General features: G+C 47.2%; 1 protein-coding gene across 1 annotated transcript; it reads left to right on the top strand.

The window, feature by feature from the left end:
- The first annotated feature begins 5 nt into the window (after positions 1 to 5).
- On the top strand, positions 6 to 26336 carry LOC120383528 (butyrophilin subfamily 1 member A1-like). The gene is made up of 6 exons (XM_039501695.1): positions 6 to 118; positions 3388 to 3735; positions 5614 to 5895; positions 6295 to 6414; positions 16249 to 16281; positions 25798 to 26336. The coding sequence occupies exons 1-6, from the start codon at positions 19 to 21 to the stop codon at positions 26334 to 26336; spliced, it is 1422 nt and encodes a 473-aa protein (XP_039357629.1). The 5' UTR covers positions 6 to 18.
- Positions 26337 to 27990: the final 1654 nt, after the last annotated feature.

Below are 27990 nucleotides of genomic sequence, written 5' to 3'. Positions count from 1 at the left end.
GCACCAACTAAAGTGAAGATGAGACCTTTCTCTGTCTCCAAGAGCTCAGTAGGGAGCTCCTCCCTTCTTGGTTACACCATAATCTTCATTTCTCTTCTTGTTCACAAGTTGGACTCAGGTAAGAATTCCTACTTTTCAACATACTTTCTGGTGCCTCCTGTAAATAAAATATTAATTCTATGAAAAAAATGAAATTCCAAAGTTGTTTTTCTTTTGAAGGGTTTGAAATGGACCAATTTTGGGGAAGAATGTTCATGACATTTTTAAACAAAAATGTGACTGCTTTTTTTTATCAAAAATGTTATTCAGATTTTTCATGTACTGAAAACTCAGGCACAAACAGGTTCAGATTCCTTCTGACAGTACTTGCATGTCCTTCCGCTTCTCTCTTCGTCTCACATTACAGCAGGATGGTAGTCTTAAAGGGGTAGACAGTGTCAGAAGTTCTCCATTCTTGTGGGACACCCTTTCTTCCCTCCTTCTCTACCTTAATAGGGTCAGGTTGGCTGCAGCTGGGAAGCCCCTGGAAGCTTAGGAAGTTCGGGGGGAAGGTAAGGGGAATGGGAATAAGTGAAGAGGAACAGGCAGTTCATATAAAAATGTTATCAACATTTTGGAAAACACAAAACCAACCCAAAAAAATAGTTACAAATTTTAAGAAAGAATCCAGTGACAGCATTTTTTACACATTAGTCAAGCAGGTCTACTCCCAGGCATCTTGTGCTAGTGGCAGGTGGGAGTGGCCGAAGAGCTGTTGGCGGGGGGTGGGGGAAGGGGTGAAGAGGTGCGGGGGGGGGGTCAGGGGAGAGGGCGATGAGGCGAGAGGGGCTGTAGGCAGGGCTGGATTAACATTTTTGTGGGCCTGGCACCAAACATATTTGTGTGCCCCCATTGGGAAAATAGGGCATGTGATGGGGGGCGGTCCGCAGAGCAAGGGGCTTGTTGGGGGCAATGAGGTGCAGCGCAGCGGGAGTGGCCCCACTCAGCCCAGCACAAGGGCACTGTTTACAAACCCACAACTGCTAGATGCACACTGGCCCACCCAGCCATGTGCTGCCAGCGTGCCCCTTCCACACTGCCCCCCTGCCCAGTGCCCTGCCCTTATGCCAGTGCCCCCTCACACAGAGACTTCCCTCACAGATCCCTATGCCCAATGCCCCTGGACCTGCTATGCCCACCACCACCTGCCCAGAGACCCCTCTTGCTGACCTCCCACTGCAACTGCACAGCACCTTGCACACCCTGCCCAGCTCCCCCACCCACAGATCCCCAACTGTCCAGCGCCCCCTTCACAGTCCCACCACCACAGCTGTACAGTGCCCCATATTCCGGAGGGAATTCTGCATCAAATTCTGGGCATAATATTTTAAAATTCTGCAATTTTTTTTTTTACAATAAATAAATGTGGAAGCTCCACCATGCCAGAGCAGAACACAGGCCACTGAGGTGCGAGAATAACCTGCAGCCTCCCCTGCCCCTCTGGAACAGGGACTTGGCAGTGAGGCTGAACCTGACCCTCACACAGCACAAGGGCCAGGCCTGCCACAGAAACACCCTGAGGCCCTGCCCCTTTTGCGCCAGATGTGAGCAGGAGGCTCAGCCTGGCAGCAGGATCCAAGTCCAGAGGGATGTAGTGTGCGGGGATCCCCTTGGGGGTAAGAGGGTTCTGTGGGGGGCAGTCTGGGTGCGGGCAGCTCAGTGGGGGACAGGGGCGGCTCTAGGAATTTCGCCGCCCCAAGCAAGGCGGCACGCCGCGGGGGGCGCTCTGGCGGTCGCCAGTCCCGCGGCTCCGGTGGCCCTCCTGCAGACGTGCCTGCGGAGGGTCCGCTGGTCCCGCAGCTCCGGCAGACCCTCCGCAGTCCACCAGAGCCTCGGGACCAGCAGACCCTCCGCAGACACGCCTGCAGGAGGTCCACCGGAGCCGCGTGCCACCCTTCCGGCGACAGGCAGAGCGCCCCCCGCGGCATGCCGCCCCAAGCACGCGCTTGGCGTGCTGGGGTCTGGAGCCGGCCCTGGTGGGGGATCTGGATGCACAGGGAGGTTCCAGGTGCAGGGGCAATGGGGGTCTGCAGGGGGGACCAAGCGAAAGTGGTTGGAGGTCAGCAGAGGGGTGTCTGGGTGCAGGAGAGGTGGGGTTCATTTGGCTGGGGGTCCAGGTGTAGGTGGTTGGGGCTCAGTGGGGAGAGTGTCTCGGGTGGGTCATTGGGGTGGTGCAGATGCAGGGGAGGTGGGGCTTGTCAGGGTGAGGGTTTGATGGGCTTGTTTAACAGAGGAGCCCCAGCTGCTGCCAAGGGGATCCCCATGCTGGGCCCCTGCTTCCACTATCCCCTTCTCTTCCCCATTCCATGCCCCTTCCCCACCACTCCATCTCCTCCCCATACCACCCCTTCTTTCCCCACTGCCTCTTCCCCCTGCCCCCGCTTCCCCTATCCTCTTCTCTTCCCCATCCCATGCCCCTTCCTCACTGCTCCATCTCCTCCCCAGGCTTGGGGAGCAGGGGGGAACCACCCCCCAGCACAAGCCAGTGGAGCGGAGCAGTTTGGGGCCGGGTTGCTCCACTTCCTGCCACCCGGTGATTGCAGGGCAGGCCCGACCCTGCACTCACGGGCTGGCAGGAACTGGAGTGACTCGACCCCAGCCCACTCCGCTCTGCTCCCCTAGCTCCCAGCCTTGGGACTGGAGGGAAGAGGGGAACCGTCCCCCAGCACTCATCGGTGGCATGGAGCAGGCTGGACCTTCAATATTGTGGACCTAAAATTTTGGGTGTAGAACTTTGAGTTAAAGGCTATTTTAGAGAATGTGGGTCTTAAAATTATACCAGAAAATAATCTGGCCAAATATTGCACACAGATAGTACTGCTTAGCTCTTTTCATCTCCATATCTCAAAACTCATACAGAAGAAGGTCATTCTTACCAATGAAGGAACTGAGGTACAGAGAGGGGAAGCGTATTGCCCAAGTTGCCACAAAAGCTAGTGACAGAAAGAGGGCTAGAACCCTGCGTGCCAGGGTATATGACTAGTACCCCGTTCAGTGGGCCATGCTACCTACCAACTACATAATACTTCTTCATGTCACTGAGGGTTGTATGTGTGAGCATCTGGTGGCAAAATTTGATCTGCAATATTTTTCATCCATTTTTGTCATAAATTCCCATTTTAATTCTCCATTTGAATAATTTCCCATCAAAGGCTAGCATTTCTCCTGAAAGCTAACAGGGAAGTGTATTAAAATTCACATACGAAGTCAGGAGCCATGAACAACCACAATGCACTGAAAAGCTGTAAGGGATATATTTTGTATATACTGTGCCTGACCAGGAAATTAAAATCCTATTCTCAGTTCTTCTTGAATTCAATTGCTTTTGTGTCCTGTTCCATTTAACAGCACACTTTTCAGTGATTGGACCCGATCACCCTATCACCGCTTCTGTAGGCAATGAAGTCACATTAGCCTGCCACCTGTCACCCAGCATGAGTGCCGAGAACATGGAGGTGAGATGGTTCCGGGGTCAGTTTTCTTCAGTTGTTCACCTGTACCGTGAAGGGAAGGATCAGTATGCAGAGCAGATGTCAGAATATCGGCAAAGGACAGAGTTTCTGAAAGAGGGCCTGGCTGATGGAAGAGTTGCCTTGAGGATAGGCAATATCAGACTCTCTGATTCAGGGCTGTACAAGTGTTTCTTTCGATCAGAGTTCTCATATCAAGAAGCTGCATTGGAACTACATGTATCAGGTCAGTAAACTTTATTTTCTACATTGCCTTCCCTAGGTTGAGAGGACATTGTTGTATCTCATTTCATAAGCGCTGACTTTTGGTTTTTCTGGTGGGTGCCCCACACCTGCTCTGCCCCCTCCGTGAGACCCTAGCCCCACACTGCCCCCCAGGATCCCGCTCCACCAGTAGCATAGCTAGTGGGGTGCAGGGGAAGCAGCTGCTTCCCCTCAGTACATTTTCTTTTAACCAGTTACTGACGCATGAGAAGACCTTCCCTTTTAGCCCATGATTGCCTACATTGCTTAAGAGCCTTTGGTGAGCGGCCTTGTCAAAGGCTTGCTGAAAGTCCGTATACATTATATGCACTGGATCACCCTTGTCCATGTTTGTTTATCCCCTCAAAGAATTCTAATAGATTGGTGAGGCATGATTTCTGTTTACAAAAGCCGTGTTGATTCTTCTGCAACATACCATGTTCATCTATCTGTCTGATAATTCTGCTCTTTACTATAGTTTCAACCAATTTGTCTTGTACTGAAGTTAGGCTATTGGCCTGTAATTGCCAGGATTGCCTCTGGAGGCTTTTTTAAAAGTAGGTGTCACATTAGCTATCCTCCAGTTATCTGGTACTGAGGCTCATTTAAGTGATAGGTTACATGCCACAGTTTGTAGTTCTGCAATTTCACATTTGAGTTCCTTCAGAACTCTGGGGTGAATCTCATCTGGTCCTGGTGACTTATTATGGTTTAATTTATCAATTTGTTCCAAAACTTTTTCTATTGATACCTCAATCTTAGACAGTTCCTCAGATTTGTCACCTAAAAAGAATGACTCTGGTGTGGGAATCTACAACACATCCTCTACAGTGAAGACCAACGCAAACAATGTATTTAGCTTCTCTGCAAGGGCCTTGTCTTCCTTAAGTACTCCTTTAGCACCTTGATCATCCAGTGGCCCCATTGATTATTTGGACGAGTTACTGCTTTTGATGTAATTAAAAAAAAATGCTGCTCATTTCTGTGTCTTTTGCTAGGTGCTCTTCATATTATTTTTTTGGACTTCTTAATTATGCTTTTACACTTGACTTGCCAGAGTTTACGTTAAATTCTACTGCGAAAAGTAGAAAGTAACTTCCAATTTTTAAAGGATGCCTTTTTGTCTCTAAGGGCCTCTTATACTCTGTTGTTTAGCCATGGTAGCATTTTCTTTTGTCCTCTTACTGATTTGTTTGTTTGTTTGTTTTTAATTTGCAGTCTACATATAGTTTGGGCCTCTATTATGGTGTTTTTATAAAGTTTCCATGCAGCTTGCAGGCATTTCACTCTTGTGACTGTTCCTTTTAATTTTTGTTTAACTAGCCGCCTCATTTTTGTGTAGTTCCCCTTTTTTAATTTAAATGCTACTGTGGTGGGCTTCTTTGGTATTTTACCCTCTACAAGGATGTTAAATTTAATTACATTATGGTTTCTATTAGTGATGGTTCAGCTATATTCTCCTCTTGGACCAGATCCTGTGCATCACCTAGGATTAAATCAAGAACTGCCTCTAAGATTAGCTTCTCCAAGAACAGTCACTCAGTGATGTCTAGAAATTGTATCTCTGCATGCCATCCTGAGGAGACATGTTCTCAATCAATGTGTGGATAGTTGAAATCCCCTGTTGTTGTTCTCTTTTTGTAGCCTCTTACTTCCCTCCCCACACAAAAGAGTAGTAAAGGGGTAATTGTGGCTCTGAGCCATAATTCCTTTCAAGGCTGCTCCTTGAATTGATAAATGTGTCATCCCTTACTCAAGGCTGAACCTAAAGGATCAGTCTAGCCCTCGATGTTCTGTTGCCGAATATGTTAAATTTTTAACCCAGAATACACAATTAATGCAGATTTACTTCATTCTCCAGTTTCAGGTACTAATCCCCTGATCTCTATTGAGGGTTACCAGGATGGAGGTATCCGAATGGTGTGTCGATCAGGTGGATGGTATCCAGAGCCTCAGTCGCTGTGGAAGGATCTCAAAGGACAGCCTCTCCCATCATTGCCTGCAAAATACTTCCGTGATGAAAATGGCCTGTTTCAGACTGAATCTGTACTTATTGTAACAGAAAATTCCAACCAGAATCTGACCTGCACAATCAGAAACAACATCCTGAACCAAGAAGAGGTATCAAGTGTTTATATAGCAGGTCAGTTCATACATCCATTGATATGAAGTCTGGTTCGATAAACTATTTGTCCTGCATCAGTGGTTTTCAGTCTGTTGTCCATGGAGCCCTGGGGTTCGGCAGACTGTATCTAAGATTTCCAAAGGGGGTCCGCACCTCCATTCGAAAGATTGAAATCCACTGGCCTAAATGCATTTCAGGACGCATCTCCATGTGTAAATAAAGTCAGTTACACTGAGAATATACTCTGATTTCAGGTCATTGGTTTTCCTCTGCTGGAAACTGAGGTGCAAGGCCCAGATATTTGCTACCACTCAACAGAGGGTTGACACTGGGGTTAGAAATGGGATGCTGGTATTGGAAAAAAGAGAGAGAATAACAAGGTTCATAATGAATTAATAATATGCATTTGTTTTTCAGATTCTTTTTTCCCAAAGGTCTCCCATGTGACGGTGATTCGCCTGTCACTAAACCTGTTGGTTTTGGGGTTTTTCATTCCTTTGACTATTTATTGTACATGGAAGCAACACAAAGAAAAAGGTAATACATGAAATAAAGGGGACAGTATAGACAGAGCAGTCCTGTCCATAGGATGGACCAGGGAAACCGCTCCAGGCCCCATGCTTTGGGGGGGCCCGTGCATCAGGACACGGAGTCCAGGGAAGCGTGGGGGAGCTGATGGGGGGTGGGAGTGCTGGCAAAAGCGAGCAACCTGGCCCCAGCCTGTTCTGCTCTGCCCCACCCCGCTGGCTCCTGGTGTCGCTCAGGGGAGAGGGCAGAACCCAGAAGGAGGTGGGTTGGAGCTCGAGAGAAGAGTGGAAGGGCAGGGAGGGGCAGAGCAGAGGCAGGAAGAGGTGGGGCGGGGGCGGGACAGGGGTGGGAAAAGGGCAGGTGCTTGGGGGAAGGGATGGAGTGGGGGTGGTGCCTGGGCCGGAGTTGGGGGGATTGTCCCAGGCCCCACACCCCTACATGGATGGCCTTGAGTACAGATATAATCAGAGAGATATTTTTAAAATGAGAGAGGGTGGTATATAGAAGGATTAATAGAGGATTTCAATTCAGTGTTCAACTTTCCTTGGGGTTCTCTTGTTCTTCCTATGCACAGCCACATGTTGATTGTGGACAATAGATACACTGTGTAATGATCTAATTGTAGACAGATTATTTGGAAACTCTGTCCCTTTGTAAACCAAACATGGAGGAGAGGCAGAGCCTTCAGATACTTAAAATCTTCCCTCTGGAAGAGTAATCTTGACACTCTATGTCCGGTTGGCCAAACTTACTGACCCTCTAAGCCACATATGATAATCTTCAGAAGTTCAAGGGCTGGGCGCATAGGCCCTGACTCCGTGGGTGCTCCAGGGCTGGAGCACCCACAGAAAAAAATTAGTGTGATGGGTTGGATCACAGAACCCCCCTTGGGAGCTGCCCCCCAATATGCCAAGACTACTTCTATCCCTGTTTTCCCTTCCAGCTCAGGACTCCAGCACCCTGTCTTGCTGAGCCAGACACTCCAGTCTGCTCCAACAAAGACCCCCAGGGTCTGAATTACTTGCCCCAAAGCTGCAGGTTTACCTGAAAGCAGCTCACAGAAGTGTACTTGTCTTTAACACCCAGATGCCCAACTCCCAATGGAGTCTAAACCCAAATAAATCCGTTTTACCCTGTATAAACGTATACAGGGTAAACTCATAAATTGTTCGCCCTCTATAACACTGATAGAGAGATGCAGCTGTTTGCTCCCCCAGGTATCAATACATTCTCTGAGTTAACTAACAAGTAAAAAGTGATTTTATTAAATACAGAAAGTAGGATTTAAGTGGTTCCAAGTAGTAACAGACAGAACAAAGTAAGACACCAAGCAAAATAAAATAAAATGTGAAAATCTGTGTCTAATCAAACTGAATACAGATAATCTCACCCTCAGAGATGCTTCAGTAAGTTTTTTTCCCTAAGACTGGACACCTTCCAAGCCCGGGCGCAATTCTTTCCCCTGCTACAGCTCTTGTTCCAGCTCAGGTGGTAGCTAGGGGATTCTTCATGATGGCTCCTCTCTCCCTTTGTTCGGTTCCACCCCTTTATATATCTTTTGCATAAGGCAGGAACCCTTTGTCCCTCTGGGTTCCCACCCCTCCTTCTCAATGGAAAAGCACCAGGTTAAAGATGTGATCATGTTACATGAACTGGAATCCATGTCACTGTAAGACCCCAAGCCTTCATTCCTCCCAGCCTGACTCACAGGAAGGCTTGCTTGCAAACAGAGGCCCAGTCAGTTGTCTTGGTTGATGGGAGCCATTAAGATTCCAAACCACCATTAATGGCCCACTCTTTGCATAATTACACTAGGCCCTCAGAGTTATATTTCATATTTCTAGTCCCATATACAAGAGTGGTACATTTATAAAAAATAGGATGATCACACTCAGTAGATGATAAGCTTTGTAATGGTACCTTACAAGAGACCTTTTGCATGAAGCATATTCCAGTTATATTACATTCACTCATTACCATATTTTTATAAAACCATATAAACTGCACAATGTCACAGCACCCACTGGCAGCCAACTGCCCCCTCATCTCCAGCACCTCCTGTCCACCAGCGGCCCTGCTGAACTCTTCCCCATCCCTCTCAGTGCCTCCCGCTTGCTGCAATCAGTTGTTCTGCAGTGTACAGGAGGCGCTGGGGGTGGGAGGGGAAGAGCGAGGAGGGTGCCAGGGCCTCACAGAGGGGGGTGGGCAACTGGGGCAATTTGCCTCAGGCCCCGGGCTCCGCAGGGGCCCCCAAGGGAACGGGTGAGGCTTCCGCCCCGGCCTCGGCCCGACCCCGCCTCCACCCCTCTCCCAGAGCCTCAGCGCATCCAGGAGTGTCCCTGAACAGCTTCAGTGTGGCTCCGGTGGCGCCTAAGCTCCGCCCCGCCCAGAACTGCATGGTAAGGGGGCGGGGCTGGGAGCTCAGGCCCTACTGGAGCTCGCAGCCCCTCCTCCTTACCATGCGGCTCTGAGCGGGGCGGAGCTCAGGCCCTGCTGGAGCCACGCTGCAGCTGTTCAGGGACACTCCTGGAAGCGACAAGCTAAGGCTCCGGGAGAGGGGGGAGTCGGGGGTAAGAGGCCGGGGTCAGGGGGGTTGGATAAGGGGCAGGGAGTCCCAGGGACAGTCAGGGGACAGGGAGGGGGTAGTGGTTGGGGCGGTCAGGGGACAGGGAATGGGGTTGGATCATGGGCATTCCGGGGGTCTGTCAGGACTCAGCAGGGAGGTGGATAGGGGTCGGGGCAGTCAGGGGACAGGGAGAAGGGGTGGGGTCCTCGAGTGGTGGTGGTGGGAGGGTCTCTGGGGGACGGTGAGGGGGCAAGGAGCAGGATGGGTCAGGGATTCTGTGGGGGGCGGGCAGTCGGGGGCAGGAAGTGGGTGGAGGTCGGATAGGGGGCAGGGCCAGGCTGTTTGGGAGGCACAGCCTTCCCTACCCTCAAGCTCATTCAGCAGGTTGCAGAAGAGCCAAGCTGTTAGCTTTTCCCTTAGGGTTACCATCCCTTTCACTTCTCAAATGCCAAATTATAGTCTATATTTAATTTCAGTGCCATAGGGAGATTCATGTCAGGGGAGGGTAGCTTCATTTAAAATTAGCCACTGGGGGAGGGATCACATGAGAAGAGCAATATCCTACACCAACTACCTCCTTCCCAACCTTACCAACGGTGACCCCCCCCCCCCCAGCATTCCCTGAGGCTTCAGAGGGGTTAATTCAGTGGTTCTCAAACTTTTGTATTGGTGACCCCTTTCACATAGCAAACCTCTGAGTGTGACCCCCACCTTAAAAATTGAAAACACTTTTTTATATATTTAACACTATTATAAATGCTGGAGGCAAAGTGGGGTTTGAGGTGGAGGCTGACAGCTCGTGACGCCCAGTAATAACCTCATAATAGCCTGAGGGGTCCTGACCCCCAGTTTGAGAACCCCGGGTTAATTTAATTTTAGCACCCTGTGTCCATTCACATGCATGTTCTATTTTGAGCATTTCAATTTTCACAACATAGGCTCATCCCAGATTCTGGAACAAGCTCAAATGCTGAGTTCATGGAGTATGTACATAAGCTATACTAAAGACAAACCCACAGTAACCGTCTCCAGTTTGTGAGCGACCCCATGGAGCCAGTCTCTAGGAAACAGATAAATGCATGGAGGTTTGGTACATTAGTGGCTATTAGCCAGGATGGGTAAGGAATGGTGTCCCTAGCCTCTGTTTGTCAGAGGGTGGAGATGGATGGCAGGAAAGAGATTGCTTGATCATTACCGGTTAGGTTCACTCCCTCTAGGGCACTTGGCATTGGCTATTGTCGGTAGACAGGATGCTAGGCTGGATGGACCTTTGGTTTGACCCAGTATGGCTATTCTTATGTTCTAACCTAAATGAACTCAAAGTTATGGAGACAGATACGAGTCAAGGAAGCCAGCAGAGTATCAGAAACCTGGAAAAATCTCCAACTGGATGGGCTCAGGCGTTTGGTCACAATCTGAGCTGGTTCAAAAGTTTTGGATTTTTTTTAAGCAGAATTTTGTATTGTTTTTTTAAACAATCAAACACAGCAAGCAGCAAATATTTGGCCACACACTTCTTGAAACCCCAAACCATATTCAGGTTTTGGCAGATTAATTTCAGCTTTTCAATTTAAAACACCACAACAAATTTTGAAGGAAAGCAGACATTGTCCGTGATTTTTTTCTGCTTTTTAAAAACCCCTAGTTTTCAATCCAAAAAAAGTTTTGACAGGAAATATTTGTCCAATCCTTTTAATTAGCTTTAGTGCCTTTTAACACTAGCTGATGCTGAGAACCAGTGATACCTTGTAAAGAAGTTTTCTCAAAACTGGGTTTGTCCTGAGATGCGGAAGGTTTATTTTTCCCAGGGCCACCCATGGGGGGGGGGGAGCAAGTGGGGCAATTTGCCCGGACCTCGCAGGGGCCCCCACAAGAATATAGTATTGCAATTTTTTTATGGAAGGGGCCCCCGAAATTGCTTTGCCCCAGACCCCCTGAATCCTCTGGGCGGCCCTGCGGGGTGCGCTCAGGGGAGGGGGCAGAACTGGGCAGGAAGATGGAGGGAAGGGTGGGGGCTTGAAAGAAGATGTTGGGTGGGGGCAAAGCCTGGGGCAGAGTGGGGGCAAGGGTGGGGGTTTGGAGGAAGTGGTCGGGTGGGGGGGGTCGAGCACCCCTGGGGCCCGGAGGAAGCCGGTGCCTGTGGCTGGGTGTGCCTGTCAAGACTTGGGACGTCAGCCCTGTGGGGCACACCTGCCAGGGCTCCTGCCCTGTGGTGGGATTCAGGGCTTCTGTTCTGTAGGAGGTGCTTTAGCCCCAAGCCCCAGCAACACCTACCATGGGGCAGAAGCACTGAGGCCCCCCCTTCCCTGTTGTGCAGAAGCCTCTAGCCCCACCACCCTGCCACAGGGCAGAAACCCCAAGCTCCCCTCCCAGTGGGGTAGGCGGAGAAGGGGTGGGCGCAGTGATGAGCTGCCAAAATCTTAGGAACTGGTTCCCTACTGGGTCTTTGGTGGCACGGCTCCAGCGGCTGAAGGACCCGCCACCAAAGACCCAGTACGGAACCGTCCAGTGAGTTCACCTCCCACCTATGTCCTGCCCCCGACTGCCCCCCTCAGAAACCGCAACCCATAACCCGCCCCCCCGCTGCTTGTCCCCTGACCACTCCTTCCCGAGACCCCCAACCCTAACAGCCCCCCAGGACTCCACCCCCTGCCCAACTCGCTCTGCTCCCTGTCCCCTGACTGCCCCGACCCCATTCACCACCATCCCGACAGACCCCCAGAACTCCCACATGGCGCCTACCCAACCCCCCCATCCCCTGACCGCCCCCCAAGAACCTCTGCCCCATCCAACCTCCCCATGCCCCATTTCCTGTCCCCGCCTTACCCAACCCCCCTGGCCGGAGCCACACGGCCTAGAGTCGGGGCTGGGGCCCAGAATCAGGGCTGGGCCAGAGCCGGGCTGTGCGGTGCCTGGAGCCCTCCTCACGCCCCGCCCCTGCCCCAGCTCAGCTGATTGACAAGAAGCAGGGGAGGAGAAGCTGGGGGGGAGCGTCAGGGGAGGAGGCGGAGCTAGGTGAGCTGGGGCCAGGGGCAGGGCAGGGACCTTCCAGAGATTTTGTTAAATTTAAATGCCCTTTTAGAACTGGGACAACCGGTTCTAAAAGGGCTTCTAAATTTAACAACCGGTTCCCATGAACCGGTGGGAACCGCCTCCAGTTCACCACTGGGTGGGCATGGGGGGCTCCACGAGTGACACTTTAACTGTAAAAGAGCCGCATGCAGCTTGTGAGCCATGGTTTGGCCACCCCTGCTGTATGTGAATGTGAACTCCTACAAATTCAGTATATTACAAAATACAATACAATTAAGAAAAGTTAAAATACCATACATTGAAGAAACGTTATGCAATTCTGAGTCAGAAGAAGACGTTAGAAAAAATCATTTCAGTTTAAAAGTTTCATTATGAATTGGCAATAGAACAAAAATCATTTTTATACTGTAAGAATGTCGTCTTTTTTTGGCATAGTAATGAGAAATGCAAGATACAAGCAAAAGATATAATTCTGCTTCTTTTATCTATAGTGAATTGCACACAGTGAAACAAAGCTGAATGCTGTTTCTTGGTATGGAAAACAATACAAATGTACATCTACTTACTGTGAGATTTAAAAAACCCAAAACTATTTTAACTTTTTTTTGGTTTCTGATTAATTGTAAATTACCTTCCACATCATGTACATCTGTTTGTTTTGTTTTTCAGTTATCTGTTTCTACCACAATTATAGCAAAATTACAGTAAATATCAGTTGAAATGTCACCATAAAGGTGAAAGGATATCTAACATATCTGATCATTTCCTTCCAATAGCTTCTCTGCACTCTAAATTGAAAGTCTTTGAAGGTAAGTTTATGGGTTGTATGGAGCAAGTGAGCTATCTGATCTTAAATAGTCCATGAAATAAGGTAAGCCAAGAAAACAACGTTTATTATCATGTATGTGTAGTCCCTCCCCTGAGGTGTGGCTTAAGCCTCCTCCCTTTTATCTCTATCTGGTGCTTGCTGTCACCAATATTGAGAGTTCACATATACACAGGCATTGGCTCTGACTTTAATTTTTCCCCAGGGGTGCAAAACCCCCGTTCCACCCCAACGCCCTGCCCCCACTCTGCCTCTTCCCCCAATGCCCTGCCCTTGCTCTGTCTCTTCCTGCGTCTTCCCTGTCCCCTCTGAGGCCCCGCCCTCATTCTGCCTCTTCCTGCCCCTGCTCTGCTCCCTCCACTGAGGCTCCACCCTCGCAACATCTCTTCTGCCTCCTCCCCTCCCCCTTTGTCAAGGCCCCACCCTTGCTCTGTCTCTTCCTGACCCCGCTCCAACCCAGGCCCCTGCCGCTCGCTGCTCTCCTCCCTCCCCCATGTGTCTCCTCCATATGCTGACCAGCTGTGGCTGGTGGGTGCTGAGCACCCACTGTTGTTTTTTTCCCATGAGTTCTCCAGGGCTGGAGCAGTCATGGAGTCAGTACCTATGTATACAGGGGTTCTGTCCCTTGAGAAAATTAGTACAATTACTGCTAGCTGGCAAGGACTGTAAAGCCTAGTACACATAGGCAAGGCAAACAAAACAAACTTAGCAACGTAATAACACACCCAAAATAAGAGCATAACGGATGGGGGGACATTACAGGGAACAGGAAAAATAGGATGTGGGGAAGGAAGGGGTTAAATTTAACTAATACTTAATAAACATTGATGAACAAACCTTTTCCTTGCCTCTGAGCACTCACAAAGTCCTCCAAATCCCAGCTCCCACCCTGGCACCATCCCAACACTGCAGGCTGAGGTTGTGTCCCCCAAGGTGGAGCGTTGCAGGGCTGCAGTGATGTTCGGAGACACAGAGACCCCCTTGGGACTGTCACCTGATGTGCTGGAATCACCTCCTAGTCCGTTTTTCCTGCCAAAGCTTGGGTCTCCAGAATCCTGCCTTGTTGAGCCAGACACCCTAGCCTGCTGCAACATAGATCCAGGTCTGGTCCACGCCCCCAAAGCTGCAGACTTTAACCAAAAACTGCTTAGCAGGTCACCTATCTCCAGCACCCAGACACCCAGTTCCCAGTGGGATCCAAACCCCAAATAAATCTGTTTTACTCTGTATAAAGCTTATACAGGGTAAACTCATAAATTATCCGCCATCTCTAACACTGATAGAGATGCACAGCTGTTTACTCCCCAAAGTATTAATCACTTACTCTGGGTTAATTAAAGAGCAAAAGTGATTTTATTAAGTATAAAAAGTAGGATTTAAGTGGTTTCAAGTAATAACAGACAGTACAAAGTAAGTCACCAAGCAAAATAAAGCAAAAACACGCAAGCCTAAGCCTAATACATTAAGAAACTGATTACAAGTAAAATCTCACCCTCAGAGGTCTTCCAAACAGCTTCTTTCACAGACTAGACGCCTTCCTAGTCTGGGCCCAATCCTTTCCCTGGTATAGTCCTTGTTAGTTCCAGCAGACATCTTAGATGGAAACTAGGGGTTTTCTCATGACTGGCAGCCCTCTTTCTTCTGTTCCACCCCCTTTTATAGCTTTGGCACCAGGCGGGAATCTTTTGTCTCTCTAGGTCCCCACTCCTCCTTCTAAATGGAAAAGTACCAGATTTAAGATGGATTTCAGTATCATGTGACACGATCACATGTCCTGTGAGACCTCATTCTTCATTACCCATGGGCTGGCCCACACGTACACAGAAAGGCTTGCAAGTAAATAAACCAACCAATTATCCTAGTCAATGGGAGCCATCAAGATTCTAAGCCACCATTAATGGCCCACACTTTGCATAATTATAATAGGACCTCAGAGTTATACATCATATTTCTAGCTTCAGATACAAGAATGATACATACATACAAATAGGAGGACTATATTCAGCAGGTTGTGACCTTTATCATACCAAACAAGAGACCTTTTGCATAAAGCATATTCCAGTTACATCATATTCACACTCATAAGCATATTTTTATAAAGCATATGGACTGCAACTGACCTCAACATGGGTTTCAGTCCCTAATGTCTACACTCCTGACTCCAAGAATGCTGGGAAGTGTGGTCAGAGGGACGTGGTAGCCATTACAGTTGTTGTCCTTTTGGTAAAGTCCCCTAGAAGCTCAATCTGCATCCCCAGGAGCTGACAAACTCCAAGCTGGGGTTTATCTGAACGATCAGATAGAAGAGACTTTACCACAGATACAGTAAAGAGGGTCCTCACACTCTCTGTTTGGAAAGAATGGCACATTCTTGACTATATCAATGCTAATAAATGCAGTGAAATCAAACAATAGTTCTTACAGCGAGGAGTTGGCCGTGGGAGATATTTTTTAATCATAGGCTGCTTCTTGCTCCAGCTGATAAGCAGCAAATTCCATGGTCATAAGAACGGCCAAACTGGGTCAGACCAAAGTCCATTTAACCCAGTATCCTGTCTTCTGACAGTGGCCAATGCCAGGTGGCTCAGAGGGAATGAACAGAACAGGTAACCACCGTGTGATCCATCCCCTGTTGCCCATTCCCAGCTTCTGCTCTGATTCTCCAGAAACTTACTTGGCCACACAGCCTACCCTAGTTTGATCTGCAGGCTAAGGTCATAGAACAGAAAACACTCCTAGGGAGGCCAAGAGTAGCACCGGCTAATTTAATCAATCTCTGCTGTGGGGTTTCACTGTCCTAATACAGCACAAATACCAAACTAGGAGACAAAGACCACCACTCTCCCTCTGCGGCCCTCTATCACCCATTTAATTGCCAATTGATTGTCATATTTTCACGAAAAGAACATCCTCTGAACAGTAAACGTTGAAGGCTTCAGTAAATAGTATAACAAAACCTACCTATGTAAAAAACAACCCCAAACTTGTGGGGTTGGTCCATGTCTGTGATGACATGGTGGGTGAGTTAATATCTTTAATTGAACCAACCCATCTTGTGAGATCAATGCTGCAAACAGCTATTAAAATGAGACTTTGTACAAGTGGTGTTTATGGTCATGATTGTAGGAAAAAGATCAAAAAAGTCTATTTTAGTATGTTTTTAATTTTGATAAATTGCAATTGGGCTTCCACAGATCAACTTGTGTCTGTCCTTATTTCATAGGAAACAGGAAAATGGACATACTGGATTAGATGTGTGCCCAGCTAGTTCAATATCCCATCTTTAATAGGAGAAAGATTTTCAATCTTTCTGTCTCACATTGTCTTTTATAATTTTAGCATAATTATATGAAATAACAGAAGGAATATCACCAAAAATATGACATGAATCTCGTATTTCATTCTCTTCTTCCTCTAGATAAACAACGATTTCAGGTGGAGAAAGAGAAAGGTAAGTTTCATTTACCTAAGTGTGTCTCTAAAATGAAGAAAAAGTAATAAAAGTTTATCTTTGTTTCTCTGGTAGAAGAGGTGTTTTTAAGTAAACCAAAAGTGACTGTTTACCTGAGAGGAAACGTTACAGAGGAAAATTAGAGATATCAAACATTCTGATTGGAGCTGGATAAATCTATCAAATAAGCACAATTTGCAAACCCTTTTCAAGATGTTATACTGGATTAGTCAAAATTTGTGTTTTTGATGGAAAAACATCATTGTAAAATCAAAAGCTGAAAAATTTCAAACGGTTTTAAATCAAACTGTATATTTAGACTGCTGCTGCTTGATGTGCTTTCGGAAACTGCTTATTACACGTTTGCTAACACCGCTTTCTTTCCATAGCTGTACACCTAAGGAAAGATAGGCTGTGACTTTAGTTTTCATTGAAGCAGGGCCGCCCAGAGGGGGGGGCAAGAAGGGCAATTTGCGCCGGGCCCCACAGGGGCCCCCACGAGAGTTTTTCGGGGCCCCTGGAGCGGGGTCCTTCACTCGCTCCGGGGGGCCCAGAAAACTCTTGCGGGGCCGGGCGCAGGAGCTTCTTCCGCTCCCAGTCTTCGCCGACGGGGGGTCCTTACGCTCTAGGGCGGAAGGACCCCCCACTGGCGAATTACCGCCGAAGCGGGACCCACCGCCAGAGTTCAGCTCGGTCTTCGGCAGTAATTCGGCAGCGGGGGGCCCTTCCGTTGTGGGACCCGCTGCCGAAGTGCCCTGAAGACCCGCGGTGGGGGCCCCCGCCGCCGAATTACCGCCAAAGACCGGGCTGCACTTCGGCGGCGGGTCCCACTTCGGTGGTAATTCGGGGGGGGGCCCGCCGCGGGTCTTTGGGGCACTTCAGCGGCGGGTCCCGGAACGGAAGGGCCCCCCGCTGCCGAAGACCCCAGGCCCCCGGAATCCTCTGGGCGGCCCTGCATTGAAGAGCCTTTTTGTTTGTAAGCCAGGATATCACCAGAGTGAATATGATATAAACTTTTATAACTTTAAAACTACCAGAGCAACTTTTCTCAAACTCAACTCAGGCTGAGAATTCTTGAAGGCACCAGGGCATCTAGTGGTTAAGCATTGCAACAAATATGACCATTACCTGTGCCAGTGGTATCCCCCGTTTTCAGCACAGGAAATATCACTGGAACCAGTAATACCTGTAAAACCTGAATGCACTTTTTAAATGTGTGTACTGTATCTCAGCAACTGGAAATCATAGAGGGTGAAATTGACTTCTGTGGAGAGGAGTCACCTCACATGCACTGCTTGAAGCCCACTTAAACCTTATTTTGATTGAAGGGATGCATAATATTGATGGCCTACAGCAAAAGGGTGAATGTATCTTTTAACCACTTACCAAGTAAATCAGATGTTAGGTAATGTAACTAATTAAAAATGGCAGGAGACACAGTGCTCTTTTTTTCCAGCATTATTCATTTCAGGTCTTGTTTTTTGTTTCAGAAAAATATCTTTCAGGATTTGGTAAGTTCCATTTTCCTCTATTATTATGAAAAAGCAGCCATTCCACAGTTAAGACTGAATATTCCTGTCCATTATAAGCATAGTTCTCTCCTCTTTTCTAATTTACCAAGTGAAAAGTATTTTAGCTTTATACTTAAGATGTGTAATCTTTGGGAAGAGGAAATATGAGTGTATTTGAGGTTATTGAGAGAAGGCATTTTTTAGATATAGTACTCAGAAAAACAGGTAGTTACCATAGTTTGAAACCACAGTGTTCTTGTAAGGATTGGAGCATTCAGATTTCTGATTTGAGTTTAACAAAAAAAGATTTCCTGGCCATAAAAGTGGTACCAAGTTGTATTATATTAAGACTGCATGTATTTGGACAAGTCTTCAGCTGTTTTTGTACCTTTGTTTCAGTGATCAGAGAAGCCCGAAGATTTGCAGGTAACTGAAATTGACATGTTATCAATGTCAAAATACCTTTCTTTCAAAGACCACTGTTCCCTTTTCTTCTCAATTATCAGGATAAAAAAGTATTGGCTCTTAAGAGAGATGTAAGAGGCGATAATATAAAAATGCAAGTTAGTGTTTAGCCCTTTTAGACTTGAGCGGTCAGCCAAATTTGGGGTCCTGCAGGCTGTTTGTTAGGAGGAAAAATTGATGTTGGAGTCAGCTATGTCTTTAATGCAATCGTGTTTATTTACAAAGACTGTACAAAGTCATGCATCTCTGAATACAGGAAGAGTCAAACAAGAGGAAATAGTTTCTTTTTGCACAGTCCCAGGCCTCTTTCAGCTAACATTCAGTCCACAAAAGTTTTGCTCAAGGCTTTTTCTCCGGGCCACGCTCCCAGTGTCTATTCAGGATGTGTCCTTCACTTTCTGCTTTATATCTGTGTCTGTTACTGCTTTGTTCTTCCTGCCTTTCTCTCACACGTACACCTCTACTGAAACAATACCCACGGAAACCTCTCAGCCCATATATGCCGCACGTGTGCCTTTTTCTTGGGCCGTATCATTTGCTTGTGTTATTGGTGGAAAACGCTATTGTTTCAGCTACGTGGTTACATAAAGGAGCTCAATTGCTTTTTCCATTGATACTGAATGAAGGCAGCTGTTAGACCCACCAACTTTTATGGGTTTAGCCCAACCCATAACATTATAAACAGGATAAAGAGCTCAGAGGAACAGAAATATGAGTCAGCAGTGTATCACTTTTTTGCAAAAAAAAGCAAACATCATGCTGGGATATATTAGCAGGAGTGTTTTAAGCAAGACACAAGAAGTAATTCTTCTGCTCTACGCCAGGCTGATTAGGCCTTAGCTGGAGCATTGTGTCCAGTTCTAGGTGCCACATTTCAGGAAAGATGTGGACAAACTGGAGAAAGTCCAGAGAAGAGCAACAAAAATGATTAAAGGTCTAGAAAACATGACCTATGAAGGAAGATAGGAAAAAAATGGGTTTGTTTAGTCTGGAGAAGAGAAGGCTGAAGGGGGGACATAAGTTTTCAAGTACATAAAAGACTGTTACAAGGAGAAGGGAGGTAAATTCTTCTTGTTAACATCTGAAGATGGGACAAGAAGCAATGGGCTTAAATTGCAGAAAGGGCGGTTTAGGTTGGACATTAGGAAAAGCTTCCTAACTGTCAGGGTAGTTAAGCACTGGAATAAATTGCCTAGGAAGGCTGTGGAATCTCCATCATTGGAGGTTTTTAAAAGCAGGTTAGACAAACATCTGCCAGGGGTGGTCTAGATAATCTTATTCTTCGCCTTGCCACTAGTGCAGGGGACTGGATTAGATGACCTATTGAGGTCCCTTCCAGTCCTACACTTCTATGATTCTATTAAATCTAATGCATTGAGAGATCTGTGCTGTAACCCCTAATTTATTCCATCTGAGTAGAGTGAGGCCTCAGAAGGGAATATGTATTTAAATGCCTTGCTCCCATGCGGAGAATCATGCTTAAATCCATGACTTGTTAGACATAACTATTATCCACCCACATTCAGCCCCAAAACACAAGCCAATCCAAATTTGGATGGGAGCTCTCCTGTATCTGAAGTGTCCTGCCTCTGTGGTTCAAATATTGTCCCACCTCAGAACAAGACCATCTTGAAAGAATTGTTTTCTTATTTGGCTTTGAATGTTTAGCCACCTGTAACATGTAGCTTAGCACTCAAACAGTAGTTCATCTAGCCAGGATGGGCAGTGATTGGATCCCCAGGGCTGGCTCCAGGCACAAGACAAGGAAACACGTGCCTGGGGCGGCACGTTGTAAGGGGCAGCATTCCGGTCAATCTTGGGGTGGCACAGTCTGGCCGCCCTGCCGTGGTGTTTTTTGTTTTGTTTTGTTTTTTTGCTTCGGCAGTTCAGCTGCGTTTGTTTATTTATTTTATTATTTTGCTGGGGGGGACAAAAAAGCTAGAGCCGGCCCTGGGTGTCCTAGCCTCTGTTTGCCAGAAGCTGGAAATGGGCAACAGGGGATGGATCACTGGATGATCACCTGTTCTGTTCATTCCCTCTGGGGCACCTGGCACTGGCTGCTGTCGGGAGACAGGATACTGAGCTAGATGGACCTTTGGTCTGACTCAATATAGCCGTTCTTATGTTCTTAGTGACAGTGCAACAAAAACACCCATGATTTAGGTGCTTTAATAAATGCTCCTTTAGGAGCTACTGCAAATATCTACAACCACCTTTCTCAACATCTTTGATGTAAATAACATACAAAATGAGACAACTCCATATTTATGTGGGATGGAGGTATATCTGGGCCTTAAATGTTATCTGTAAGTTATTTTCTTCCTATCATAGCTGGAGATAACTTTTAGTCTGGTAGAGGGAGGGTGAGGGAAGAATAGGCTTTTCGAGGAGATGGATATTACACCCCATTTTGTAGGTCCTGATATGGATAACTGAGAAGTTTGAGCAATGCTGCTGTGAGCTGAGGACAGAGAGATCTGATTGTGGGCATTCTATACAATTTCTTAGATTCTCTGAATTTCCTTTAGTGATGGTCACAGTGAGACAAGGCAGATGATTTCTGGCTTTTAGGGCTAGATTTTCAAGAGTTCATCACAATGGCTCTGGAGCTGTTTTGAAAATTTGGCCAGCTCATTCTAGCAGGTTTCTCATCCACACCTAGGACAGGAGGGTCATTATATCCTCCTATTCCCTCTTCCACTTAACACCAGGGATATCACATTCACCTCTCTCATTACCCTCAGCCCTTCCTACATGCACAATATTAGCCATCCAAAAGAGGTAGGTCTGTCATCCCCAGCTGAATGTACCCAAATACCCCTCTTTCTCCAACTACCAGTTCTTCTACAATCCCCTGTAATAGAAACTTAAAGATAAAACAAAACACAATAAAACCAATTCCTTCCACACTAAATGAGTAGCCCTTCTTCCATCAAATGAGCAAATACCATTCCGAATCAGAGAATCTCAGGATTGGAAGGGACCTCAGGAGGTCATCTAGTCCAACCCCCTGCTCAAAGCAGGACCAAACCCAACTAAATCATCCCAGCCAGGGCTTTGTCAAGCCTGACCTTAAAAACCTCTAAGGAAGGAGATTCCACCACCTCCCTAGGTAACCCATTCCAGTTCTTCACCACCCTACTAGTGAAAAAGTTTTTCCTAATATCCAACCTAAACCTCCCCCTCTGCAACTTGAGACCATTACTCCTTGTTCTGTCATCTTCTACCACTGAGAACAGTCTAGATCCATCCTCTTTGGAACCCCCTTTCAGGTACTTGAAAGCAGCTATCAAATCCCCCCTCATTCTTCTCTTCTGCAGGCTAAACAATCTCAGTTCCCTCAGCCTCTCCTCATAAGTCATGTGCTCCAGCCCCCTAATCATTTTTGTTGCCCTCCGCTGGACTCTCTCCAATTTATCCACATCCTTCTTGTAGTGTGGGGCCCAAAACTGGACACAGTACTCCAAATGAGGCCTCACCAGTGCTGAATAGAGGGGAATGATCACGTCCCTCAATCTGCTGGAAATGCCCCTACTTATACAACCCAAAATGCCATTAGCCTTCTTGGCAACAAGGGCACACTGTGGACTCATATTCAGCTTTTCGTCCACCGTAACCCCTAGGTTCTTTTCTGCAGAACTGCTGCCCAGCCATTCGGTCCCCAGTCTGTAGCAGTGCATGGGATTCTTCCGTCCTAAGTGCAGGACTCTGCACTTGTCCTTGTTGAACCTCATCATATTTCTTTTGGCCCAATCCTCTAATTTGTCTTGGTCCCTCTGTATCCTATCCTTACCCTCCAGCGTATCAACCACTCCTCCCAGTTTAGTGTCATCTGCAAACTTGCTAAGGGTGCAGTCCACACCATCCTCCAGATCGTTAATGAAGATATTGAACAAAACCGGCCCCAGCATCGACCCTTGGGGCATTCCACTTGATACCGGCTGCCAACTAGACATGGAACCATTGATCACTACTCGTTGAGCCCGACCATCTAGCCAGTTTTTTATCCACCTTATAGTCCATTCATCCAGCCCATACTTCTTTAATTTGCTGGCAAGAATACTGTGGGAGACTGTATCAAAAGCTTTGCTAAAGTCCAGAAATAGCACATCCACTGCTTTCCCCTCATCCACAGAGCCGGTTATCTCATCATAGAAGGCAATTAGGTTAGTCAGGCATGACTTGCCCTTGGTGAATCCATGCTGACTGTTCCTGATCATTTTCCCCTCCTTTAAGTGGTTCAGAATTGATTCCTTGAGGACCTGTTCCATGATTTTTCCAGGGACTGAGGTGAAACTGACTGGCCTGTAGTTCCCTGGATCTTCCTTCTTCCCTTTTTTAAAGATGGGCACTACATTAGCTTTTTTCCAGTCATCCGGGACCTCCCCTGATTGCCATGATTTTTCAAAGATAAAGGCCAATGGCTCTGCAATCTCATCGGCCAACTCCTTTAGCACCCTTGGATGCAGTGCATCCGGCCCCATGGACTTGTGCTCGTCCAGCTTTTCTAAATAGTCCCGAACTACTTATTTCTCCACAGAGAGCTGGTCACCTCCTCCCCATACCATGCTGCAGAGTGCAGCTGTCTGGGAGCTGACCTTGTCTGTGAAGACAGAGGCAAAAAAAGCATTGAGTACACTAGCTTTCTCCACATCCTCTGTCACTAGGTTCCCTCCCTCATTCAGCAAGGGGCCCACACTTTCCTTGACTTTCTTCTTGTTGCTAACATACCTGAAGAAACCCTTCTTGTTACTCCTAACATCTCCAGCTAGCTGCAACTCCAAGTGTGATTTGGCCTTCCTAATTTCACTCCTGCATGCCTGAGCAATACTTTTATACTCCTCCCTGGTTATTTGTCCAATCTTCCACTTCTTGTAAGCTGTTTTTTTGTGTTTAAGACGAGCAAGGATTTCACTGTTAAGCCAAGCTGGTCACCTGCCATATTTACTTTTCTTCCTACACATCAGGATGGTTTGTTCCTGCAACCTCAATAAGGATTCTTTAAAATACAGCCAGCTTTCCTCGACTCCTTTCCCCATCATGTTATTCTCCCAGGGGACCTTGCCCATCAGTTCCCTGGGGGAGTCGAAGTCTGCTTTTTTGAAGTCCAGGGTCTCTGTTCTACTGCTCTCCTTTCTTCCTTGTGTCAGGATCCTGAACTCGACCATCTCATGGTCACTGCCTCCCAGGTTCCCATCCACTATTGCTTCCTCTACTATTTCTTCCCTGTTTGTGAGCAGCAGGTCAAGAAGAGCTTTTCCCCTAGTTGGTTCCTCCAGCACTTGCACCAGGAAATTGTCCCCTACACTTTCCAGAAACTTCCTGGATTGTCTGTGCACTGCTGTATTGCTCTCCCAGCAGATATCAGGGTGATTAAAGTCACCCATGAGAACCAGGGCCTGTGATCTAGCAACTTCTGTTAGTTGCTGGAAGAAAGCCTCGTCCACCTCATCCCCCTGGTCTGGTGGTCTGTAGCAGACTCCCACCACGACATTACCCTTGTTGTTCATACTTCTAAATTTAATCCAGAGACTCTCAGGTTTTTCTGCAGTTTCATACTGGAGCTCTGAGCAGTCATACTGCTCTCTTACATACAATGCAACTCCCCCACCTTTTCTGCCCTGCCTATCCTTCCTGAACAGTTTATATCCATCCATGACAGTACTCCAATCATGTGAGTTATCCCACCAAGTCTCTGTTATTCCAATTACATCATAATTCCTTGACTGTGCCAGGACTTCTAGTTCTCCCTGCTTGTTCCCCAGGCTTCTTGCATTTGTGTATAGGCATGTAAGATAACTCACTGATCGTCCTGTTGTCCCAGTATGGGGCAGGAGCCCTCCCCTCTTGCACTCACCTACTTGTGCTTTCCCCCGATATCCCACTTCCCCACTTACCTCGGGGCTTTGGTCTCCTTCCTCCGGTGAACCTAGTTTAAAGCCCTCCTCACTAGGTTAGCCAGCCTGCTTGCAAAGATGCTCTTCCCTCTCTTCGTGAGGTGGAGCCCGTCTCTGCCTAGCAATCCTTCTACTTGGAAGACCATCCCATGGTCTAAGAATCCAAACCCTTCTCTCCGACACCATCTGCGTAGCCATTCGTTGACTTCCACGATTCAACGGTCTCTACCCGGGCCTTTTCCTGCCACAGGGAGGATAGACGAGAACACCACTTGCACATCAAACTCCTTTTATCCTTCTTCCCAGAGCCACATAGTCTGCAGTGATACGCTCAAGGTCATTCTTGGCAGTATCATTGGTGCCCACGTGGAGAAGCAGGAAGGGGTAGCGATCTGAGGGCTTGATGAGTCTCGGCAGTCTCTCCGTCACATCATGAATCCTGGCAAGCAGCACACCTCTTGGTTTTCCCAGTCAGGGCGGCAGATAGATGACTCAGTCCCCCTGAGGAGAGAGTCCCCGACCACCACCCTCCTCCTCCTCCTCCTCTTGGGAGTGGTGGTCGTGGAACCCCCATCCCTAGGACGGTGCATCTCATGCCTTCCAATCAGTGGAGTCTCCTTCTGCTCTGTTCCCTCAGATGTATCATCCATTCCACTCTCTGCACTAGTACCTGCGGAGAGAACATGAAAACGGTTGCTCACCTGCGTCTGTGTTTCTGGTACATGGACGTTTCTGGTACTCTTTCCTCTTCTGGAAGTCACATGCCGCCAATTATCCTCACTGGCCTTCTGTCCCCGCTGCTCCATAAATGAGCAAATGTCAAATACTCCTATTTTCTCACCATGCCCCCACCAAATACCCCACCCGCAAATAACTCCCTCCCAGAAATAGCCAATGAAAATATGCCTGATCATGTTTCCACTCCCTGTTCTTAGGAGGTGGCTGGAGGAGATGGGGGAGAAGATAGTCCTTCCTCTGGGGATACATGGATTTAAAGACCTCTTTCTCTAAATCCAGGACAATGAAACACTACTCATGAACTTCTGGTGCACAGACACCTACTTTCAGCTTTCCCCAGGGGTGGTCCACCACTGCTCGGCCCCGCCCCTTCAGCCAGGGTCCCACCCTCGCTCTGCCTCTTCCCACCCCTGCTGCTCCACCCTACCCCACCTCTTCCCAGCCCCGCTCCACCCCCTCTCCCAAGCATGCCCTGCCGTTGCTCCACTTCTTCCTGTCCCTGCTCCTCTCCCTCCCCCCCAGCGCCTCCTGCATGCCACCAAACAGCTGATTGGCGGAGGGCAGGAGGTTCTGGAGGGGATGGGGAAAGAGCTGATCGGTGGGGCCTGCTAAACAGCTGATCGGCAGGTGGCCAATGGGTGCTGAGCACCCACTATTTTTTTCCCATGGGTGCTCGAGCCCCAGAGCACCCATAGAATCGGCACTTTTGGGCTAGTGTAAGGAATCATGATGACATTCAAACCAGTAACAATATGCTTATAAACCTGATAATTTAACTTGTAATTTTTGAAACTCCACTACTTTTATGATAAAATGAACATGGGCTGAATAGAATGTGATGGCTTCCCAGATGTTATTAACTTAAAGGAATAACATATTTAAAATGATCTCTTTCCTCCTTCCAGTGAATGTGACTCTGGATCCAGAAACAGCACATCCTGAACTCTTGGTGTCAAAGGACCTCAAAAGTGTGAACTGTGCAGACATAACGGGGGAACAACCTAAAGATCTGGACATTGTTGATTCTTATTGCTGTGTCCTGGGCTCTGAGAGATTTAACTCTGGGAGACATTATTGGGAAGTGGAGCTTAAGAACAAGACTATGTGGCACTTGGGGGTTTGTGCTGACTCAGAAAACAGGGAGAGGTACAAAAATATAGCACCTGAAGGTGGCTACTGGGCCATAAGGTTGTGGAATGGAGAATACAAAGCCCTCTCCACTCCTCGGACAACAATCACCTTGGAAATGAAGCCCACGAGGGTTGGGATTTTTCTGGACTATGAGGCAGGAGAGCTCTCATTTTACAATTTGTGTGATGACTCCCATATCTACACTTTCAAATACAGCTTCTTCGGGACACTCCGGCCTTTCTTCAGTCCAGGTATACATGGATCTAAAGAGAATGCTCCCCTGACCATCTGTCCAGTTATAGACTGGCAATGAAGGACACATTGTCATTTACAACTACCATTACAATTTTCTAGCTCTGTCAGACGCACACAGGAAAAAATTTTGGTAAAATGTCTGATGATGGGGAAACATCAAGTTGAGCTGGTTGAAAATTGAGACAATGTTTTTTCTTGGAAAATACCATTTCATCGATATCTGAACTTTCCATGGGAGTGTGTCAATTTCAACAAAACTTAGTTTAGAAAAAAACTTAAACAAGGCATTTCATTAATGTTGAAATGCCCCTTTTGATACCTACGGAACAAAACATTTTGATTTTTTGTTTCAAAATGACCTTTGTTTAACATTTTATTGTATATAATATAAGGAATAAAGGCAAAATTGAAACAAAATCTTTTATTTAAATAGATTTCTACTAATCTTGCCAGGTCCCAGTCAAGCCATAGATTCTCCTTCTGGGCTCTGCACATGGGACAGCACAAAGGGTCATAGTCCCCCTCTGTCCATGTGTCACAGTGCTGAGAGATGCAGCAGCGGCAGAAGTTGTGCCCAGTCTACGCTCACCGACTCCGTGAAATAGTTTCTGCAGATGGGACATTTGGTTTCCTCTTGGAGTCCTTGTTCAGAAGTCCCTGAAGCCATGGCTGCTAGGAGCTGGGCTTCCATTATCTCTGCCTTCTGCTCCAAATCAGAAGTGATTTTGCTGATAGCAGGTCAGGCAGGGACCTTCCATTATCAGCTGCTCTCCAGCACAGGTGCAGAAGGTGCAGAAAAAGAAGGGGGTGGGAGAAGGAATAGAGAAAAGATCAGAAAATAAGGAAGTTCGACCTACATAGGATGAGGAGGAGAAGAGGGTAGAGAAATAAAAAGGGAATGAAAAGGCAGGGGGAGGATAAAGTGGGTGATGAATACAAAAAACAAATTTAGGTTGCTCTTAATCTGAAACGAGAATGTCTCAGACACATACAGATTTGCACTGAAATAACTTATATGGTCTTAATTCACCCTGTTATGTCATGTCAGTGACATTCGTGTGTGTCAATCTGACCTGGCTGTGCTGTGTTAGATGCTGAACAGTCTAACATTCCCATCCTAGGAACTGCCAATTTACAATCACTTCCTGGGTTAATATCAGAGGCATCTTGTAACCTGGGAACAAGTTGTGTCCTACTTGCTGCTGGCTGATTCTGACTGGGGCCGATCGGTATTTTCTCCTGTCTTCACTCAGAACCTGAAGATTTCTGTACAGAGCGACCCTTGAACCGAAGGGTGATTTTTTTTTTTTTTGTGATAAGTTTTATGACTTCTCTGAGTCAACAGTTCACATCCACACCTGTTTCCAGACTCCAGTAAAGCCTCAGGAAAAATGTATTTCAGTTTTAAATTGTTCAAAACCACAAGCAGAAAAGGCAAAGGAACAATTTGTGGCCCACACAGAGAAAATGTAACTAACACCACACACAGTCAGTGTGTTTTGCCCTGACTAAGACAGAGCAGAGATGGTGACACAGCAGAGAGGAGAATGTGTTTGTTTTGGGGATGATTATTCATTTACTAATCTGACCCCGTGGCTGCCCTGGGGACAAGCTTGAATTCCACAGAGATGGGTAAATCTCCCGTTTTAAGTGCTGACAGGAACATGTTTGCTCCAGCAGAGATGTCCTGTGCTAATGAGCACAGTAGCATG

The sequence above is a fragment of the Mauremys reevesii genome, linkage group 15 (genome assembly GCF_016161935.1).
Source record: "Mauremys reevesii isolate NIE-2019 linkage group 15, ASM1616193v1, whole genome shotgun sequence".
In the NCBI taxonomy this organism is placed as follows: Eukaryota; Metazoa; Chordata; order Testudines; family Geoemydidae; genus Mauremys; species Mauremys reevesii.
The sequence above is the reverse complement of the archived record's forward strand: the minus strand, read 5'-3'. Positions and strand labels throughout refer to the sequence as shown.